Genomic DNA, 23,261 nt, shown 5'->3' on the forward strand with positions numbered 1-23,261 from the left:
CGTACAGCAAAAAAAAAAAAAAAAAAAAAAAAAAAAAGCTCTTTGGGGTTCTCAATAATTCTTAAAGATATAAAGACCAAAAAGTTTGAGAATTGCTGCCACAGAATAATTAAAATACTTTGCAAAAATGAACTCAACCTAATACTTATTTTCACCTAAACCCTAAAAACACAGCAGTAATTTTTTTTTTTTTTTTTTTTTCTTTTTTTTTGCGGTACGTGGGCCTCTCACTGCTGTGGCCTCTCCCGTTGCGGAGCACAGGCTCCGGACGCGCAGGCCCAGCGGCCATGGCTCACGGGCCCAGCCGCTCCGCGGCATGTGGGATCCTCCCAGACCGGGGCACGAACCCGCGTCCCCTGCATCGGCAGGCGGACTCTCAACCACTGCGCCACCAGGGAGGCCCAACACAGCAGTAATTTTACAGAGAAACAGGTAGGAGACAGGTTGGGCAGATGTCTCGATAGGATCTCAGCAGAGCTGAAATACAGGAAACTGACATTCACTTGAACTGTTGCGGTGGGAAAACTGAAGCCAGTTGCCGTTAAGCTAAGAGAACAGACGACCAGGTATGTGTGGAGGTGAGTGAGAAGGGGGTGGCTAGAGACCGCAGTACAAGGCTTATAGTCAGAAGCCCCTGGTTCAAATCTTGCCTGCAACACCTACTAGCTATATAACCTTAAATAAATTAGTAAATCTCTCTAGGCCTCAGTTTCTGCAACCATTCCTCCAGATAAAATCAGAGAAACTGCAGGAGAGTCCTGGGACAAAGAGTATTACTACTGTGTGGGGCTTCTAAGCAAGTCTTGGCAGTCAGCCACGGACTCTAGGAATCCACAGTTTTTTTCAGATGGGGAAATTAGAGGAAGTGAACATTTTCATGCAAAGCAGGACATCTCAGAAGCCCAGCTTTATTTTTGAGCTAGGGAGCAATCAGTGCAACTCTGTGCTGAAGCCTATGGATTAATCAGAGCCCATTCAATAGCAAAGTGTTAATGGTACTAAGGTATTTATTAACTAGCTCAGGATGGCTCTCAAGACAAGGGTTGGATTACAACAAAGCTACAATCACAGTTTTCCCCCAAAAGAGACTGAACTAGGAGAAAGGTGAAGTGAAGGTGAGACAGATGGTTCCAGGCCATAAAAATGTCCCAGAAGAGGTTAAATCAGATTTATAAAAGTTCTTCATTCATTTTTCCAACAAATATCTGAATGGGCATAGAAGCAGGCCTTGACTTTAGGATTTTATCTGAGAGAGGAGAGGATATGAATATTAGTAAATATAAAACCACATACAGTAAAAAGCAACATGCAAAGAGGTACGTATAAACATAATGGAAAGATGAAATGATAATTTCCAATTGGGGGTGGGATGGAGGTGGGTCAGGGAAGGTTTCTTGAGAAAAGGATGTGAAGAATAAATACAATGTGGACAATTCAGAAATGGAAAAAACAGGGCATCTTAGAGAGGCTGTTTCTGGAGCAAAACAGAGGGTAGAAAAGAAGCATCGTGTATGAGAAGCATCTAGTAGTTCACTGTGGTGTAAGTATAGGGTGCTTGAAGGGGCACAGGGACTGGAGACTGAAAAGGGAGTGTGCATCGAGGAGGGGGAGTGCTATGAATTCCACCCCAAAGGGGAGTTCCCTCTCCCATTCTTCTTAATAACTACTCTAAACTGTCACTATTGTCTTCAACCTCCCCACTCAACCTCTCAAACCCTTCGATAAGATTTTTAATTTCCTACATTATTGAAAACTAGAGACTGACAGGTGTCATCTTTCTCCACTTCCTACTGCCCATCTACAGAGTTATCCACACACACCCACCTCTACTGTGCTGGCGTCTTTGGTGGGGGACAAGGTACCCCCTTTCCTGTTAGAGGCTACACCTATTTTCACATCTCCCAAGACTGTGTTCTATTTTCTTTTCTATTCTACTCCATTTTTACTTCCAACCCTCCTTCTTCTGGGTTTCCTCTCCAACAGATTATAAAAATGCTTATTTTCACCCACATTCTTTTTTTTTCTTTTTTTTTAAGATGTTGGGGGTAGGGGGTTATTAATTTATTTATTTTTGCTGTGTTGGGTCTTCGTCTCTGTGCGAGGGCTTTCTCTAGTTGCGGCGAGCGGGGGCCACTCTTCAACACAGTGCGTGGGCCTCTCACTATCGCAGCCTCTCTTGTTGCGGAGCACAGGCTCCAGATGCACAGGCTCAGTAGTTGTGGCTCACAGACGTAGTTTCTCCGCGGCATGTAGGATCCTCCCAGACCAGGGCTCGAACCCGTGTCCCCTGCATTAGCAGGCAGATTCTCAACCACTGCGCCACCAGGGAAGCCCCCACCCACATTCTTTAAAGAAGTTTGAATGAGAAGTCTTTACTTCCCACTCAATATGGCATCCACCCTTACCCTGGACTGAAATGTAACTTTCAAGTTCTCAATGACTTCTGTTGCCGAATCCAACGGACATTTCCATTTCTGATCTCATCAAACATCTCTGTTAAGTTTCAATCCACTGATACCTCCGCTGCCTTCTCCCACCCTTGTGCTCGCCAGTCCTCACTGCATTGTCAGTTCCCTTAGCACCTCTAATGACCGTTCACTCGTTTGCCTCCATGAGCTCCATCTCCAATGCCCATGAACATCAGTGGCCCACTGTTGTTCCACCTGACACAACCTCTCCGAGTCATCTCATCCAGTCTCACGGTTTCAATCCCCACCTGTCAGCTCAGGACCTCTTCCCTGAGCTATCATTTGACTATCCATGTGTCTACCTGGTTTCCCAACAAACAATTCAAACCTGGGATGTCCAAACTGGAACATACTTTTCCTCCAAACCTGGAATGTCCTTTCTTCCGTCTTACTGCTCCCTCACCAACACACATGTACGTTACTTGACTAACTCCTGTTTATCCTTCATTGATCTTCCCCAGAAAATCTTTGCTGAACCTCCAGGTTGGGATAGATCTGTGCCCTCCAAAACACCCCAGTGTATCTCAGTTATGGAATAATATCATCAATGCTATTACACAAATAATTTTTTCAGTGTATCTGGTTGCCCCATTACACTGTAAGCTCCCTAGGGCAGGGATGGTGTTCTAACCACCTTTTAATCCCTAGGACCTAGCACAATCCTTGACACACAGTGGGCACTCCATAAAGCTTGGTGATGAATACTGAGAGATATGTTTTAGGAAGTGATCTGCTGACAATATACAAAACATAAAGGAGAGACAGTCAGACAAGAGTGCATGAAGCGGCAATGGATAACTGCAGTAGAACAAAGTAACACAAAGTCTGAACTAAAATAGGATTAAAAAGAAAAAAAAGAAGGGGATGGACATTACAGATTCTGCTGTGATAAAATGAACTAGACTAGCAAAAGACTGAGCTGGGAGGTGAGAGATGTAAGGGAGAGGCACAATCAATCATCTCTGGGAAACAAGAAAAGACACTGAATACACTGCCATAACCAGGAACTGTAATCTATTCTATACCTTACAAAACTTTCTTTAAAATGGGGAATTAGGGGGGCTTCCCTGGTGGCGCAGTGGTTGAGAGTCCGCCTGCCGATGCAGGGGACACGGGTTCGTGCCCCGGTCCGGGAAGATCCCACATGCCGCGGAGCCTGCGCGTCCGGAGCCTGTGCTCCGCAACGGGAGAGGCCACAACAGTGAGAGGCCTGCGTACCACACAAAAAAAAAAAAAAAAAATGGGGAATTAGGGCTTCCCTGGTGGCGCAGTGGTTAAGAATCCGCCTGCCAATGCAGGGGACACGGGTTCGAGCCCTGGTCCAGGAAGATCCCACATGCCGCAGAGCAACTAAGCCCGTGCACCACAACTACTGAGCCTGTGCTCTAGAGCCTACATGCCCAAACTACTGAAGCCCGCGTGCCTAGAGCCTGTGCTCCGCAACAAGAGAAGTCACGGCAATGAGAAGCCCACGCACCACAACAAAGAGTAGCCCCCCTCACCGAAACGAGAGAAAGCCTGCATGCAGCGATGAAGACCCAATGCAGCCAAAAATAAATTTAAAAAAAAAATTGGGGAATTAAATGGCTTAAGAATTGGATTTTGGTGGTGTTCTCTGAAATCCAAAAATACCTAGTATGTGATGAAATTTATAGTAATACAATGCTCAGTAATAATCAATAAGTCCTCTCCCTTCTCTTTCTCTTAGTTTCCTGATTTATCAAAGTTGGGTAAAACTGGAGGCTTTTAATATATCATAGGCTAATTTATCAGCATGACACTATATATCTAGAATAATTAATTACTAGAACTTGCCACACTCCAATAAGGTGACCTAAAGAGTTTCATGACTTTTTTTTTAACCTAAAATTGTATGAAACTCTTAAAAAGAGGTATTTGATCTAAATTCTGAAGTTCAGAGGCTAAGAGGAGAAAAGTTCTTCATGATGTTTCAGAACATAAGGCTTGCTGGTTGTGACACAGACTTTACTGCTATAGTAAGTTTGCCAAAGGTGACCAGGTTGGCCTAGGGCTAGCTTTAGAGCAGAGAAGGGAGGGCAGGATTAGAGCACAGGGCAGCCCTAATACGCAAGTAACACTTCCTCCTAAAGGAAAACAACGTGGAGGTATGGAGAGGTAGGCCTGAGAATGCAGGGCTGGGTGTGGAAAACATAAACCCAAAGGGGAATATGAGAATCAAGTGAGATTAGGAAAACCAAAATTTCTTAGGCTTATTTGACGCGGCGCAAAGAGTTTACCTGATTCATGATGGAAAATTTCCTCCCAATTCTGTTGTCTGGTAGCCGAAAGCCCTTCCTCCTCATACCATCTTCTGACTCTGACTTGAACACCTTCTCGGGATCCCCTTTCTCTTCCCCTTCAGAGAGCTCCTTTTGTTTCCTCTTCTTTCTCCTGTTACGTCTCTCTTTGGCACTCTTGGAACTGAGCTTAGAGATTTCAGATGAGCTCCGGGGAGAGCCTGCCCCTTCTTCACCTTCTTCCTCTATGGCATCTTCTGAGACAGTTCCTGCTGAAGTGGCCATCGCCGCTGCCTACGAAAGGAGCCACAACAACAGAGCGGATCAGAAGCAATTAACTGGAGCTGCCCAAAGCCAAGCAATTAGTACGGATCACTTCCTTTCCCACAGATAGGGGAAAAAGGGAAAAGAGGAGGAAGGAAAACCAGCCCATCAGAGGAGACTGTGGCTGGGGCCTGGTATCTCTTTTTCCTTGCTGAATTTGTATCGTGGCACACAGCCTTGCATAATCAGAGCAGAACGGCATGGTGAGAACTCTGGGATTTATTCTCTTGAGTATCTCAGACAAGACGTGGCTGCCACCTTGGTACCAAATGATCCTTTTTTTGGACAACTCTGAAAATCAATGCTAAGAAACTATACTATACATTATGGGTCCAACAATGTAAAAATACATGTATATTTGAATAAAGATTAAAAAGTAAACTGTTAGGGTGTTGGTGGAATCACAAGTTTGTTTTTCAAATTTTACTTTAATATTTTACCTGTATCTTCTTTTCAAGACTTATTATGACCACAGAGAATCTCTGAAGGGGATCCTAATGTTTTACTCAACAAAAAGGCTATGCTTCTATGAAGCATTATATACATTGCTCTGGTCACTTTTTTTTCTCTCCAGCCAGCAAAGCAGTTGTACACTGAACAGTTGAGAAATTCAACAAAAGTTCCTATTCACAAACAATTTGGCCATTAAGACAAATGGAGTAATTGGACTGACCATCTGCAGTTGTTACTTGGGTTATTTTAATCAGATCAGTGACTTCTATTTGACAGTGATTGATGCCTAAAAAGATCAATTGGAATGGCAATCAGGTGGGGCCTTAGTCACCGTGATCTGGCAGGAAGGACCATAGCAAAGAATTGGTCACCAACCTGTGCCTCTTCCTGTTGCTTCTTAAGTTGCTCCAACATTGCTTTGAATTCAGCCTCTTTCTGCTCTGCTTCCTCCAGTGTTGCCTGATTCTGTTCTTCATAAGCCATGGCCACCACAGCCAAGATCAAGTTCACCAGGTAGAAAGAACCCACAAAGATGACCAAGACGAAGAAGATCATGTACGTTTTCCCAGCTGCTCTTAAGGTCTGTAAAGACAAAGAGACAAAGACCACTTTCTGAGTCGCTTGCATCAAACGGATCAGGCTGAAAACTACTCATGGGCAGGTGTTCCTCTGCAGGGGCACTACTGCATTTGGAACAGGACAGTACGTCACTGCGCGGTACTTCTTCACACTGCACAACACTTAGCATCCCCAACGGCCAAATGGCCTCCCTACCCTCAACTCACAGTAAATGTTGGTAGTACGTCCCATTCATTACGACAAAAAAGTCCTCTTCCGCTTCCAAATACTCTTAATACACTCCTTTTGTAGAAAAATGCTTAATTTTTTTTTAAAGGAAAAATCGCTCTGGGCTAAGAATTACATTTGACTTTGTCAGCTCGTTCTAAAACAAGTCTGAAGAAATGAATACAAGACCTCAGCTCATTTACCTACTGGTCCTCAAAGAGCATTAACAGACAAATTCCATCTCTGGGATCAGGTCCAAGTCATAGGAAGTCCCTGTCTTGAGGGACATCCTTCCTTAGCCTGTTGCAATAGGATGAGTTTTTAAAGAGGGATATGACATAAAGGATAGTGGAGGGAAAAGAAAACAGGAAGGAGGATCCCAAGAGGATTCCTTGGGGAATACTCAAGGACTACTGAGTATTCCCTGAGCAAGCAAATAGACATCAAAGAACAATTGTGTTTTAGGTTATGTACACAGGACCCACTATTACTTAGTTTCCATTTTTGTTCTTCTCAACCACAAATTGAAACTTAGCATAAGTCACAAATATTCCATGGGAAAGATTCAATCCTGAGGGAATACTAGGCTGTACAACAGAAAGGAAGAATTCTAGGAGATACGAATAAGAAACTTCCCTTAAAGAGCTTCCTTCATGCCTGAGGGGAACACATTTCTTATCCTCAAACTAATTTGCATTACCAAATGCTAGAGTCAAATGGAAAACAATGGATCATCAGAGAATCTCTAAACTGGAAGACCCTCAGCAGTCACCTACACTAACTTCTCCACCCCAACCAGCAAAATTAAATGACTTGCCCAGAGTCACCAAAGCAGCCCAATAGAATAGTAGTGACCTTTTTAAAAAAATCTGTCACAACATTCTTGAACAAATACAAATGTGTTACAAATTTCAAAACATTGACATAGTTAGGCTCCAAGATCTCTGTGGATAAAATCTCATCTTTATAATGTCTAGCATAGTGCCTTGCACAATGTGTTTAATATTTCTTAAAAAGATGCCCTAAGCCGAAAAATCCAAAAGGAGAAATACTGAAGATGGTCTGGTGAAATGATAGGAAGTAGGTAGAGAAGGCAGATTCCCAGGCCAGGCAACAGGCTCTCAAGTCTGTGAACCGCTACAGCCATACATGATGAGCATTAAAGAACCGGGCCAAGAGCTGGGAGAATTCACTTACTTTTGTAAACCCACTGACTCTGAGAAATACCATCCTAAGATCCTATATAACGTCTTCACCAAAGGCCTCTCACACAGAATGTCCCCAACCCCACATATCCTCACGTAAATTCTATCACCAAAGAAAAAGAGGTAGTACTCGAAAAAGAGGTATTACTTACTAATTGATACAAGTTTTCCCAGTAGTCCTGGGTCATAAGGCGAAACAATGCCAAGAAGGCCCAGCTAAAAGTGTCAAAGCTTGTGTAACCATAGTTGGGGTTCCTTCCTGCTTTCATACACTGGTATCCCTCTGGGCATTGCCTGAGGAAAGAAAGGGAAACAAAGGGCTTTTCAATGTAATCCTACCCAGTCATCAGCTGTAAGGCATCTCTATGACCTTGGAGATAATAAATACATAGATGGTTATTTATTACAGGTCAACAAACAGGAATTTAAAAAAAGAAAAAGAGGAAAGAAACAAAGTAGCAAGGTCAATTTTTCAAAAACTGTTGTCATGGGGACAGTCTAGGATCAGAATCACCTGAAAAACGTTGATTCCTATGACCTACCCAAGACCTAGGAATAAAAGCTCTGGATATGGGATCCATGAATCTGTATTTTTAAGGGGCGTGTCAGATGATTCTTATGCATGCCAAAATTTGAGAATCACTGTCCTAGATTCATATCAATGTGCAATCCAACCAAATTTAACTTAGCTGCTATCCGAAATGACAAATGGCTCGAAGCTCCTCTTAATCATCTCGATTCTCTTAACACCCATTGTGACAAGCATGTCATACTGGGGATTTCAGTGACCTTGATTATAACAGTTCTTCTGCTTTAAGACCCGCCTGATATTTATTTCAGTGTAATTTCTAGTATCTACTTCAATACAGAAGTTAAATGAACTTCTAGTCATCATGTCATCTTAAAACACCAATTCCTGTATTTACCAATGTACTCTAAATAATGACACTACACCCTACATTTATATAGTCCTCTGTTTACAAAGCACTTTCACGTATGTTATGTAACTGGATCCTTACATAACCCTTTGAGGAGGTGAGAACGTGATTAAATCCATTTTTAGATGGAGAAGCTGAGGCTCACATAAGTTACATGGCTTTTGCCAAAAGTCTAGAAGTAGCAGAACCAGGACTAAACTTTGTTGCTGTACACTCATGTTCATAGCAGCTAAAATGTGGAAACAACCCAAGTGTCTACTGACAGGTGAATGGATAAACAAAATGTGACATATACATACAATGGAATATTATTCAGCCTTCAAAAGGAAGGAAATCCTGACATATACTATAACATGGATGAACCCCAAGGACACTATGCTAAGTGAAATAAGCCAGTTGCAGAAAGACAATTACTGTATGATTCTACCTAAGTAAGGTACTTAGACTGGTCAAAATCATAGAGACAGAAAGTAGAATGGTGGTCACCAGGGGCTGAGTGGAGGGAAGAATGGGGAGGTATTGGGTACAGAGTTTCACTGTAGGAAGGTGAAGAGTTCTGGAGATGCATGGTGGTGATGGTTGCATAACAACATCAGCATACTTAATACCACTGAACTGTACATGCAGAAATGGTTAAGAGACCAAATTTTACGTTACATGTATTTTGCCACAATATAAAAAGGGGGAAAGATATTACATTGCAACTCTTTTCCCTCCCCCACGTTGTCAGGCCTGGCATATTCTGGGTCAACCTTGGGTGCTAACCTATCATGAAGATGGTGTCCTTATTCGATATCTTATTAATTGTGTTAGGATAGAATGAGGAGAGTCTTCAAGAGACAGGCAAGATATCTGATGTTACAAATTCTGTCTTTAGCCTTTTACATCTTTAATTTTGGCTTGAGACTATGGACACCTCTTCACCTACTAGTGAAATGTCAACTTTGGACGGACAAATATAAAACAGAAAGAAAATCTGAGTCACGCAATACATCGGGCCCACTAAGGATCCACTACACGAGCACAAAGAAAGAGAACATATTGTCCATTTTTGTCTGACAAATTATTTTAAGGGAGGAGAATAAAATTAGGTGAGCTACTTACCCAGCATCAGAACTGTTCCCACAGAGTAAAGGTTCCAGCATGCCAGGAACTGTGTAAAAATTTGCTAGAAAAGTTTGAAGAGGCAGGCAATGAATAAGGCAGATTTCAGTGAATGAGAGAATAAACAGTTATTGATTTTTGCTCATATAAATCTTTTCTGACAGCAGTGAAACCTGATAAGAATTCTTTCCCATTAACTATTTTCCTATATATATTTAACAATGAAAAGTGCTGCTGTGTAGCCTTTAGTGCAATGTTCTTTTCACAGACACCTGACTTCTACTCGTACTTCAGATCTGTGTGCCACGTTCTAGCACTTGAATCAAAGGGTCTAAAAAAGGTTTCTGAGTTCTTTACCCCTTTACACCACTTTACTCTTCTATCTTTATAACTTCTCTCTACCAAAGATAAACTGATCGCTAGTTACCATGACCTATTTTAAATTAGAAGGTAGGTGTCCCTGAAATCCCCTTTGCAACACTTTCTTGTAGGTACTAACTGCCTTTATTCCTCAGGAGTGACTAACAGGGATACTGCTAACTTTCCCCCATTGTTTTACAGAAGTACTACTATACCAAATATTCCTAAGGGTAAGACCCAAGTGCCTTGGTTCCTGAAATGAACTTGTTAAAACTCCTTAACTGAAATAGGATCAAATAATTACTTAGAGATTACTCGACTCCCTAGACCAGGTTGATTCCTAAGGTCTAAGTAGTATTCAGAAACCTTACTAGGTATACTCTATAAACTAAATGTTTAAATATCTCAGGGAAAAGAGGATTTTTATCAAGTTTCTAAGCCTGATTTTCAAAGCAAAGGTTTAGGGGTACATGTGAAAAAGATCTAAAGTTTCATTTTTGCTTTTAAAGGGAGAGAAAAGAGAGCGAGGGAGAGAGGGCTGATATTTGAGAGCTTCTGAACATCATCCGACTTCAAGGGAAGGGAGTACGTTCCCAAGGCTCCTTCCAGCAGTCCCGGCCTTCCTTTCTGGAAGATTTTCTTCCCCACTTGCAGAGGCGGGGCCACCTACTTTTTTTTTTTTTTTTTTTTTTGCGGTACGCGGGCCTCTCACTGTTGTGGCCTCTCCCGTTGCGGAGCACAGGCTCCGGACACGCAGGCCCAGCGGCCATGGCTCACGGGCCCAGCCACTCCGCAGCATGTGGGATCCTCCCAGACCGGGGCACGAACCCGTGTCCCCTGCATCAGCAGGTGGACTCCCAACCACTGCGCCACCAGGGAAGCCTCCACCTACTTTTATTGTTGATGTACTCTTCCCAGTCAAAGCCCTTGGTGCCATTTTCAAGGTAGCTCTCGTTGAAGTTTATGGGCCACACCACACACTTGTTCCGCAGGTTTCCCATGAAGAGCTGCAGTCCGATCAAGGCAAAGACACTCAGGCAGAACACCGTCAGGATCATCACATCCGACAGCTTCTTCACGGACTGAATTAGGGCGCCCACAATGGTCTTCAGGCCTGAGGGGAGAGAAGCCCCAGAGTCAGAGTCATCCCACAGCCCTCCCCACCTCCCCCAGCCTCCCCGCTCCGCCACGGCTCCTGGTCTGCCCCACTGGGCCACCCATGAAGCATGGCCACTTCACCATTTATACCATGGGAATAACAGTGGGGCAGTGGTATTACCAATTCTTCCAGGGGCATCAATTTTTAAGTCAATATTTTTTGAAAAAGAAAGTCCCTTCTCCAGCATGTGGCTCTTTTCTTCCCGGAAGTACTTCCCTGTCTCTGATGGCTTCTCAGCGACTCAGGTGAGTCAAGGTCTTACTTGCCTCAGTGTTGCCACACATGCTGTTCCCTCTGCCTGGAATGCTTCCTTCCCTTCTCTTGTCCCTCCCTGCCTGTTTCCTATTCATCCTCCACTCTCGCTTAAAGAGCAATTCCCCCAGAAAGCCTTCCCTGACTTTACAACTCTTCTCCCTCCCCTACTACTACTATTTTAATAGCACCTTTTACTTTCTCTGTAGCATTTATCATGGTTATAGTTAATTATGTCTGCCTTGTTCACAGGTGTATCTGCATGGCTTAGCCCACAAGGTACTCAGTAAATAATAGCTGAATAAACAAAGAGAAAATCAGGAATTGAGGAGGCTTCCAGTTTGGAAAGAGAGCTACAGGTAAGTTTAAAAGCCAATAATAAGTGAGAAGGTACAATAATATTTTCCCAAGAGCTCTGGAAATGCCAATGTATTGAAAAGGTTAATCATTATCAATCCAGTATTTATGGTTTGTCTTTCCACCAAAAAATACACCTTCTCTGCATCACATATACTATATCTTTTTTCTGTCCTAGATTAAAAACTTGAAAAAGTTTAAAAAATATATAACCCACTTGAATTGGCGGTTTAAATGCAAGCCACTGGTTCAAATTTGAATCTGCAGGCAGATTTCTTAACTGCACAGGGAGAGATCAGTGATAGGAGGCAAAGAAAAGTATGGCTGTGGGTTCGTGATCTTTGGATCAAGACTGAGTCTACATGTGGTTCTCCTGGGCATGCTCACACATCAGCTAACCATAAGACATGGCCAAGAAAGCACGGAGCACTCTCAGGGTGCCGAAACACCAGGACGGACAGCAGGCAGACACAGAGCCTTGACACACAGGCCTCAGGAGGGATCTTATCCCTAATCTACTGCTGAAGACAAGACTATCACACTGAAATTCTACAGAAATCCTAATCCTGGCTCTGATCCTAATCCTAATCCTAATTCTAATCCTGAGTCTGGGTAGATAATTACTAATCTTAATCAAGTTATACAACTTATTTACATGACCTGAGCAATAAACCTAACCTCCTTGGATCTCAGTGTTTTCATCTTTAAAATGGGGATAATTATAGTAAAATATCATAGGGCTGTTGCAAGGATTAAGCATGATTCATACAAACACTTAACACAGCACCTGGCACACAATAAATGAATCAAATGTTAACCATTTTTGTCTGAACCTTAGTTTACTCATTTGTAAAAGGTATTTAAAATATCAACCTCGCTGGGTTGTTGTGAGGTTTAAATAAGATAATGAATGTTAAATACCAAGTACAGTGCCCGGTACTTACGACTTGTTAGCTATCACTATTATACATATGTTGCCCTCCTCAAAGAGACAGGATAATGGGATAATGACACTGCATGGCTAACCACGTACGATGGTGATCTAATGGGTAGTGTGGACATGACTCTTCTTTTGCTGTAGTTTGCACATGACTACCTAGAATTTTCAAAGTTGAGTCCAATAGTGGTAATGGATGCTGTACCTAGCACAAGCCCTGGCACAAAGCAGACACTTAATATGTTTTTAAGTTCTTTATTGAAAGAGTAAATGAATAAGAAGCTTTCTTTCACACAGATATCCTGAAAGGGATGTAAGGGAAATTAAAGAAAAAAGAGCCAAGAGCTAGACAGTAGAGACGTGGCAGTGTGCAAAGGCTTATGTCTGCTCACAGAGTGGGCCTTCCATGGACACTGTGGCCACCAAAGGGATTAGGAAGAGCTTGCCTGGGCTCCAGGAATGAGGCATTTCTGGCCTGATTCCTTGTCTCCTCACAGGGCAGTTCAGAAAGAGCACAAGGCAGGAATCAGAAAGCAGGAATTCTGATCCTGGCTCAGCCACTATTCATGACCCACTGTGTTTCAGAACAAACTTAAGGTCACCTCCCAGTCTCATTTTCTCATACACAGAACATGGATAAACACAGGAGCACCGGCAGTGGGCAGTGGAGGAGAAGCTGAAGAATCGTCTCTAAAAGTTTTTTTGTTTTTTTGTTTTTCTTTTTAAAATCTTTTTAACTGTGCCTTGTGGCACGTGGGATCTTAGTTCCCTGACCAGGGATCAAACCCATGCCCCCTGCAGTGCAAGCGCAGAGTCTTAACCACTGGACCACCAGGGAGGTCCCTCTAAAAGTCTTTAAAAATAGGGCAGAGATATTTACTTGTTCGTGATTAAGTAGCTGAAGTTTCAATCTTTTATTCCTAAGTCCTGGAAAATTGTATCATAATCACACAGCTAGGTAAGAAGGTATTGGTGGTATAGAATAAAAGGCAGCTATAAAGAAGTAAAAATTGTTCCAGTGTTCTGGAACTCATTTCAATAAGTTGCTAAGGAATAGAAAAATTCTTCACTATATTTGGCTGGGTTGAGGCAGGTGTATGTTGGGTCGATAAGTCAATTCTAGGCTCCTAAAATTATACAGTTCTGCTTTCAAAGTCAAAGAGTGATTTTTAAAAAAGAGTAGTTGATAAACCATAACGGAAAAGAATATGAAAAAGAAGGTATATATATGTATAACTGAGTCACTTTTCTGTACAGCAGTAATTAATACAACATTGTAATTCAACTATACGTCAATAAAAACTAAATTAAAAAAAAAAAGAGTAGTTGAATAGGTCACTGAAGAATGGCTGTAAAGTTTATTTTCCTGGACTTCTTTATGAAGAGCTTATATAGCCATCTCTCCTGAATGGTTCAGACAATCACCTGTCTGAATACTGGATGATAGTTCAAGGCCCTTTCTACTTCTACTTTAATGAATTGAGAAATTAGCTGTAAGCTGTCATCTGTATTAGTAACAAGAGGACAAAACTTTAAAATAGTCAAAACAATGTATTTGTGACATTAATTAATTTTTAAAAACATACAATTTTAGCATAAGTCTAATCTGATTTTCCTGGGCTGGGAAATCTTTGGACAGTTCCAAGCCCATACAACAGAAAATTCCAGGCTATGAGCTCAAACTATCTTCTGTTCCATAAGGGTGGGCTCCCAGCAGCCTTGTTTGTAGGAAGTGACCTTCTCTTAGTAGTTAGATGTCAGGATGGACACCTGACCTAAATCTAGATCCTGTCCTCCAGGAATATAGAATGGGACAAGAGACACTCCAGTAGCCTTTTCACGTGGTGGGAATGATGATATATAAATCTGGAAGCTAAATGGTAGCCATAGTCTATCATTATATTAGGATATGTCTGTGAAGTCAAGACAGCATTCTAAGGGATAGAAAAAGGAAATAGGAGCATGGAGAAGAGAAAGATGAAGACAAGGTACCCCCTGGTGTCTGGGGCTTTCTGGCTCTAGATTCTGGTTTCACTGGCTTCCAGAAGCCCCAAGGCATTCCAGCCCTTAGTTTCCTTGAAGTACTCCTGTATCTTTTTACTTGCAACCAGAGATGCTCAAATAATACACCAACCCTACATGGAACTCCTCACTACCTGAACACTCACAATCGGCTGGTTCAACATCTCTTCTCCATAAACCAGATGCCACTGCTGAAGAAATCTGTACACATGAGTCCAGAAAACTAAAAAAAAAATTTCAAGTGTTTTCCTTTGAAGTCTGAGGCTTAGATCAACTCCTCTGTGGAGTTCTTTCAGCTTTCAAGAAGGTTAAAGTAGAGACTTAAGTTGGAAATTGTATTCAGCCGCTTATACTTCACAGGGTCTCAAAGGAACAAAACTTAATTAAGCAAAAATGATCACTCAATAACACTGTGGCCATCCAAAAAGTTTACTCTCTAAGATTCTCATCCAGATTGTTAGGAGAAAATTAGAGGAAGGCACAGGAAGAAGAAAGGTGATGTAACTTAATATCTGTAAGTGAAGTTAGGCACACAATTACCCAGCAATATTAAATGTAAATGGCTACTGGATTATACACAGGCCTCAGCCAAGACTCTTCTTCCTTCCATTCGTGTTGATAACTGCAAATGACCATATTTGCAGACACTGATGCCAGTTTATGGAAATGACGCCATCAATGCTTTTCTTAAGCTCAACCTTCATAGTCTTGCCAGCAGTGGCTGCCACATACTAGTAAACAGCCAAGCAAAAGTGCTCCCCCAGCAACAAGCAACACAGGTCAAAAAAAGTAAGAAGTTGGGCTTCCCTGGTGGTGCAGTGGTTGAGAGTCCGCCTGCCGATGCAGGGGACATGGGTTCGTGCCCCGGTCCGGGAAGATCCCACATGCTGCGGAGCGGCTGGGCCCGTGGGCCATGGCCGCTGAGCCTGCACGTCTGGAGCCTGTGCTCCACAACGGGAGAGGCCACAACAGTGAGAGGCCCGCGTACCGCAAAAAAAAAAAAAAAAAACCCCAAGAAGTTGCTAGTAGAATTTCTGACCTGAGGCGTGCAAGAATGGAGAACGTCACTGTTCTGGTTGTGAGGATAAACTGTCTGACCTCCTCGACTGGTTCACAACACCGCATACCAGAATGCGCAAGAAAACTAATAATCCGAAACAGAGCAGGAAGCTCCTTCATATGACTTCTACACAACAGAGTGTGACACAGAAGCCACGTGGCAGCAAATTGGACAGCGAGAAGAAGAGGCTAACGTTGACTAGCACTGGGATGTGTCTGAGCAGAAGCAGTTAATAGATTTACTACAGAAAAAGGAAAGACAGCTGGACCCGATGCACAGAAAGGTCAGCTACCAGATCGGACACTTAAGAATTTTTTTTTTTTTTTGCGGTACACAGGCCTCTCACTGCTGTGGCCTCTCCCGTTGCAGAGCACAGGCTCCGGACGTGCAGGCTCAGCGGCTATGGCTCACGGGCCCAGCCACTCCGTGGCACGTGGGATCCTCCCGGACCGGGGCACGAACCCGTGTCCCCTGCAACAGCAGGCGGACTCTCAACCACTGCGCCACCAGAGAAGCCCTTAAGAAATTTTGCGAAGCAGGTGAAGCTGCTGTCACAGAATTTTACTCCACTCTATATCCAAAGGCACCTCTGAACCTCCTGTCACCTTTCCCAACGCCCAGCAATCCCTTGAACAAATGAACAAAGCCTGCTTATGTGCTAAGTCTAGAGAAATCAGCCATGCTGATTTCAAGATCTTCCACCATGTTGATGCCAGGTTATAAATAGTCAATTTATCTTTCCTAGTTTGTGGTTCAGGTTGAGAAATCTAACTGGTTTGAAGCAACACGAGCTACTCCTCCTACAAAATGAACATCAGAACAGGCCTCAACAGCAGTAACAAGCAGCTCTCACAACAGGGGGAAGAACAACTCCCCAGTCCCACAGTCTGGCTCGGTCCAGACAAGTCCTGGGGTACAGTCATGCCAGGTCACCTTCCCTGCTGCAGATTCAGTGCTCACAGTGACAGTTCTTGCAGGTTCTTCAGATCAAGAGTAATGTGGGAGAGACTTGGGGGGCCCTTGATTTATTTACTCAAGACTAGATTCGTATCAAAGTCTGACCACAACTAAACTAGCTCTCAAAGGTGGGGCTGGGAGGGGGCGCTGTGAGTTCCCAGTGCTGCTCCACTCAGGACCACTGTGGTAAACTTCAGCTGTCTTTCCTGAGAAACAGTGTGGAAAAAGGAGAAACACAAAAGCAACTGGATTAATCACTAGAATATTTTAAAAGAAACAATGACTCTGAATACAGTCTTAAAACACTTTCTATCCCCCTTCACAGTGCAGCAGAAATTGCCACATTCATAACGGGCACATTTAAAGAAAATACCTTCTTTGTGAATGTTGGGGTGGGAAGGAGAAGGGCCTCTCATTTTCCTGCTTCTTATCTGATCCCACAGGTAAAGAGAGAGAGACAGTAACAGAAAGGAAAGCAGAGAAATAACAAATCCAAGAGAAAAATAATCAAGAAATTGCAGCTCTAAAGAGAGCAAAAGGACCAACAGAAGTAGTGCTTTGGGGAGCCATTTAAATGATGATGGAAATGAAAAGGGACTGGCAGCGAGGCCCTCCCAACCAGTTTTATTTACACCATTAAGTGCCACACTCTAAGAAAACCCTGAGACACCTTCTTTGAGATGTCCACCCTATCTTGGGGGCATGTTAGTCCTGTGGCTCATGGCCAAAGCACGCAGGAGATGAAAATTCTGACAAAGTCACTTAGAAGTTCATTTTGGTACCTAGATAAACACAAAGTGAAAACAAAGTTTTAAGACATATGACGTTCTCCACAGAATACTTCAATGTCAAGTTGAATCCAGCAAGTTCGAGACCAAAGAAAATATGAAATGGGTCTTTTCCTATAACTGACCCTTTTAGCACAGTTTGCGTGGCACTGTTCTTCAAGCTGAGTTCTCCGAAGCAGAAGGGAAACCATGAATGATAGGTATCCAGGTCTTGAGTTGGCAAATAAAAAGGGTCAGGATGTGAGTTTAGTCTTTTCTAAGCCACAAGAAGGCTCTAAATCAAAGTATCTCTTGTATAAAAGGCTGGAGCTAACTGATGCACTGCACTCTCCAATCTTCAGGGAGTCCTGACTGCCCTGACACATTCAGAGTATCTATCAATACAAAAGGTGCTAAGAGAGAGGATGGCATCAGCCAGGTGAGCAGGGTGAGTGCTCTAGGAAAGGGAAAACTCTCCTAAAGAGCTCTGTGAGAACCTGCAGGTCCCACATCAGTTCTGCGGCTGCTCTCACTCCTGTTTTTGGCAGCTTCGGCTGCATAGCACAGGGAGATCAGCTAGGTGGTTTGTGACCACCTAGAGGGGTGGGATAGGGAGGGTGGGAGGGAGGGAGACGCAAGAGGGAAGAGATATGGGAACGTGTATAACTGATTCACTTTGTTATAAAGCAGAAACTAACACACCATTGTAAAGTAATTATACTCCAATAAAGATGTAAAAAAAAAAAAAAAAAAAAAGCCTATCCTCAAACTGGGAGCAGGAAAAGGCAAAAGAAAGCAACAATTCCACTGAAGTGGCCTATGAGAAAACTCAGTACCCAAAGCAATGGCTTTTACTCGGAGGGAACTATGGCCCAACTCTGTAACTGTGGAGTCAAAATGACTTAGATTTCCAGTCAAGAGAGGGCCCAGGTCTACTGCCTCATCCACTGCTATTACCACCTGGGAAGGAGACCTGGGTAACAGGCAGGTAGGAACAAGGCAATAGCCCTCTACAAGTAGAATGGGGAGCAAAAGGACGTGGGATTAAAAGTCACACTTTAATTCAAGTATCAATTATACCACTCACTGATAGTGATCTATTATTGGCTTTATTACCTCTTAAAGTTATTTTCCAAAGCCTCCCAAAGCCATCTCAGTTGGGGGGTGCTTCTAGAAATAGGAATCCAGGAACCTATTTCAAACTGTGAAGCTGGTGGCTAAATCTTCATACAAACCCTTTCTTTGGGTTTAGGTTTCTTCTTTATAATTGCTACTGCTAAAATCATTTATGGAGGACTACTATGGGCCAGGCACTGTGTTTATAAATATATATTTGTAATACAGAATATAAAACTAGACATGAATATATATCTATAAAACTAAAGTAATAAGGATAAATTACGTGACATCAGTCAAGAGTTATCTTGCAGAAATGCTGTGGTCAGAAGTTAGTCATACAGCAGAGACAGAGACAGAGGCTAAGAGCTGGAGCAGAGACAGCATCTGCTGCCCTAGTTAGTGAGCAGAACGCAGCTTTCCAATTTAATTCTGGAAGAGAAGTTTTGAGATCACAAGAACATAAAGAGACAGATGCCTTGCGGAGTACGCTGGGGGAAGTGAGCAGAAAACATGGGATCATATTTAAAAGAGGCCAGAGGAGGAAAGAGACCAAAGAAAAAATGAAAGTAAAGATTTGGTGGTACAGATGTCTTAAAAAAAAATAAGACAAGGCCTGCCTAAGGGTTAGGCTGCCATCAACAAGCTTCATGAAGCTGCCTAGAGAGTGAGCTGAATTTTCTGTCAAACGGATTTGAAATGGCTAGGAACTAAACCTTGATAAGTCAGGGTTATAGTTTTTTGCCAAGGAGAATATACTCCAACTGACACCCAGCCTCTGGTTGATAAGGAGTAAGCTACCATTGCCAAAAATAAAGGAATTCATTTTAAAAAAATATTTATTTATTTGGCTGCACTGGGTCTTAGTTGCAGCACACGGGATCTTTTAGTTGTGGCATGCAAACTCTTAGTTGTGGCATGTGGGATCTAGTTCCCTGACCAGGGATCAAACTCAGGCCCCCTGCACTGGGAGCACCAAGTCTTAGCCACTGGACCACCAGGGAAGTCCCAAGGAATTCTTTTTTTTAAAAAAAATTATTTATTTATTTTTGGCTGGGTTGGGTCTTCGTTGCTGCACGCGGGCTTTCTCTAGCTGTGGCGAGCTGGGGCTCCTCTTTGTTGCGGCGCACGGGCTTCTCATTGTGGTGGCTTCTCTTATTGCGGAGCATGGGCTCTAGGCTCACGGGCTTCAGTAGTTGTGGCACGTGGGCTCAGTAGTTGTGGCTTGTGGGTTCTAGAGCACGGGCTCAGTAGTTGTGGCGCACGGGCTTAGTTGCTCCGCGGCATGTAGGAGCTTCCCGGACCAGGGCTCGAACCCACGTCCCCTGCACTGGCAGGTGGATTCTTAACCACTGCGCCACCAGGGAAGCCCGTAATTCATTTTTAATAGGGCCATAATTTACTGGCCTGCTTCATAGCCCAAATCTGTAAATGGAGAAGCTTGAGGTTCTCAGTAAGCTACGTTCTAAGTCTTCCCTCTCTGGGATTCTACCTCTGTACTTCCCTCTCTCTGCATCTGATATCTAGATAACGTGTTGAAAAGGGGAAAAGAGGAATTATTTTTGGTTCAGCCACAAGGAGAAGAGCCACGTGATGCCAGGAATAGGATGCCTCTGTTCTTCATGTCCCTGTTTCTACAAAACTGCAGTGGAAAGCCTGGCCTCTCGGAGGTCTTCCCTGAAAACTCCTGAACATAACCAAAGTCGAACCAGCAACAACGTAGTCTTGACTTCTGCCACATTTCTGCCAACAATGTTTTAGTTAGCAGACTAACTAAAATATCTTTCCTTCCAGATTTCAAGACTGGTCTTTAGAAAAATAGTTATTACCTGGTAGAAAGGATTTGAATTAAATCAATGGATCTCAACCTGGGGGCCACAGATGGGCTTTGGTGTGTGTGTGGGGGGGGTGCCTGTGACCTTTCATCTGATTCTCAAAAGGATTCCAAACCTTCAAAAGGTTAAGAACCACTGAGCTAGCTCAACCAGAACCAAGAAAAAAAAAGGCAAAAATTTAGAGAGACTGTCAATCAACTACCTCTCAACCACCCACGGATTCCTTTTTTTTTTTCTTATGAAGTTTCTGTACTTTTTTGTTTGCCCACATGTTTAGACGTATCTTATCTTACCTTTGACTTTTTTTTAACAGCACCTGCATAAACTTTCACTGGGATTTATGTTTGAGAATGGTCTCTGAATATATATGTAGTAGATGTCTACTGGTTCTTACTCTAGTGAAACAGACAGCAACAGGACGTGATAGACAGTGATTATTAAAGTTCAGGCTCTTAAATTTGTCTGGAACACTGGACTAGTTAACTGGGTAAGGTCTCTTCTGTGATTAAATAATTCCATTAACACAGTAACAATAAAAGTACAATTCTTCGAATAACATCCCATCAGCAAACCATGCGATAGGAAGCCTAGAAATCATAAGCAATGGAATGATGGTGAATGTTAAAATTACTGTAATTCCATGAGGCTAGGAAGCAAATGATTTATATTCAAAGAGACAGCTAGCTCCGTGACAATTCTTTCAGATATTGTAAGATCCAAGTGATTCTTAAGCACGTGCTTTTTCAAAGCATGGATGGAATGGGGGCTGCATGCCTAGCAAGCACTGTCAGAGATACTGCCTAAGGACCAAAGAGCCATTCCAGAGAACGTCTCCCAGGAAAAGCATGCGGAATGCAAGGCCATATCAGCTGTGCTGATGCCACTTCAGAATGTGGTGGACATAATGAATGGAGGAGAAAGAGGAGATGAGGCAAAGTCAGTCTTGTGTTTAAATTTTCTCACCTGGAATTACAGAGATAGTTTTCAAAGCTCGCAGAACCCTGAATGTTCTCAGCGCTGAGACATTGCCCAGGTCCACAAACTCTGTCACATATCTGTAGTAAGGGAGGTCACGCACAGACACAAATGACAAACACGGACACAAACACAAACACCAAAGGAAAAAAACAAAACCACAACAAAACAAAAAGTACAATACGTCACGTCAGGGCCCTAACCCAACACCTAACACCAACCCCGGGCCATCTTACCTGGGATTACCGAAATAGTTTTCAAAGCCCTCAGTACCCTGAAAGTGCGTAGAGCTGAAACATTGCCTAGGTTTACAAACTCTGTTATATACCTGCAGAATCAAACCAAAGTTAACTTGTAATGGTACCACTGGGCGAGGGTTTGAGAATGGGGGTAAGAAAGGGTCTTATATACAAGCTATGATTTCATTTATTTCCTTGAAAAATAAAAGTTTCAAAATATAAACATTTAAAGAACACATTTTTTCTTCAATTGGGCAAGGAGAATTCAAAAGTGTATTTGAAAGAAGTGATACCACCAGAAGGTTCCTAGGGCTTCCTTTCTTCCTCAGCATTGTGATGTGCAGATCCCAATCAGAATGACTACTTAGTCCATTCACTTTTTTTTAGTAAAAAGGAAGGCCAGGAGGTATTCAAAGGCTTATGTCTCCAAGTTTTATGAACAATTTCTTAGGAAAAGGAGACACATTTCTGCAACAGGAGTCTCATAAGAACAAATCTACATTAAAATAACTCCCTAGTTGACAATGGCAAAAATGCTTAAAATCTCTGCATAAATGACTTATCTAAGAGTTGTATGCATATCTTTGCAGTCATGCCTACAGATGAAGTTTTAGCCCGTGACATACAAAAACTGGGCTCCGGAAAAATCTAGATCATGGGATCAGAGCCAATATTGTGTTAAGTGCTCATTTAAGTGCCAGTGTGGCACTGTGGCACTGTGTTACGTGCCAATATTGTGTTAAGTGCTCACCAGCTCTGTGCCTAGCAAGGACACTTACATTTTAAATGAACACCAATGTGTATTCATAATGCTGGAAAGCTAGAAATTGTCTTAATATGACAGAAAGTCAAAGTTCCAGTTTCAAATATTCAATGCATATCATTCATTCACACTTTATAGTTGAAATACATTTTTCTATCTGATGTTCAGACCCATACATATGCAAATGCACTCAATTTCTTACACGTCTGTGTGCATACACATAAACACACACACAATCTATACAACACACTTACCCCCTACCAAACCACAAAGTACTTTCCCAACCTGAAAATAAAAATAAAGTCTGCTATAACTCTTCTGTCACCAGCTAAACTTCCCAAAGAGGTACATTTTCATTGTGAAAACAACACAAATTACCCTAGCATACCAGTGTGGTGTTACACTGCTCCCAAGTAATTATAGTTTGAAGCTCTGGTCGGTAATTCTTTACGAAGTGACCAGATTGGATACTTGGCTCATGTTCTGACTCTAAAATATGCTCTGAATTCTGCAACATCTGGATAGCCTCATGAAATTACATGTGAAATAACATACCCAGGACACTGAGTTCCAGCCTAAGGTTTACACCTAAAAAATCTGAGGTCTTCACTGAGGCCACCTAGTGATAATTGTGCGACCCCTGGTCAATGTTGCAGGGGAAAATAAAATATGAGGGAGTGTCAATGGGAAATCACTTCCTACTTTCTCTCCCAGCTGTAAAGCCTCTGCTCACCATCTCCCATACGTACATTCTGTCACTTCCTGAACCACAAGAGGCCCTCATAAGCAAGAATCATAGGCGTAAGTCCATACCGCCTTACCTGGTTATCCATTAATTCCTCATACAACTAAGCCCACAAACTCACACTTACAAACGGTCATACAAACACACCCAAGAGTACAACCACACACAATCACCCAGAACA

At 42.7% G+C, this 23,261-nt stretch overlaps 1 protein-coding gene across 1 annotated transcript in view; it reads right to left on the reverse strand.

Annotated features, from left to right (window-relative positions):
- The window catches only part of SCN8A (sodium voltage-gated channel alpha subunit 8), a gene marked incomplete at its 3' end in the record, with an annotated part of 175,754 nt that overhangs the window by 63,204 nt on the left and 89,289 nt on the right, over positions 1 to 23,261 (reverse strand). The window contains exons 6-11 of the mRNA XM_081248591.1: positions 21,322 to 21,413; positions 10,789 to 11,010; positions 9,537 to 9,600; positions 7,647 to 7,788; positions 5,879 to 6,085; positions 4,727 to 5,020 (exon numbers count right to left, since the gene is read on the reverse strand). Coding sequence (XP_081104717.1) covers positions 4,727 to 5,020; positions 5,879 to 6,085; positions 7,647 to 7,788; positions 9,537 to 9,600; positions 10,789 to 11,010; positions 21,322 to 21,413 — 1,021 coding nt within the window. The remainder of the gene's footprint in view (positions 1 to 4,726; positions 5,021 to 5,878; positions 6,086 to 7,646; positions 7,789 to 9,536; positions 9,601 to 10,788; positions 11,011 to 21,321; positions 21,414 to 23,261) is intronic.

Source organism: Mesoplodon bidens (assembly GCF_964165515.1).
Source record: "Mesoplodon bidens genome assembly, chromosome: 11".
Classification (NCBI taxonomy): domain Eukaryota; kingdom Metazoa; phylum Chordata; class Mammalia; order Artiodactyla; family Ziphiidae; genus Mesoplodon; species Mesoplodon bidens.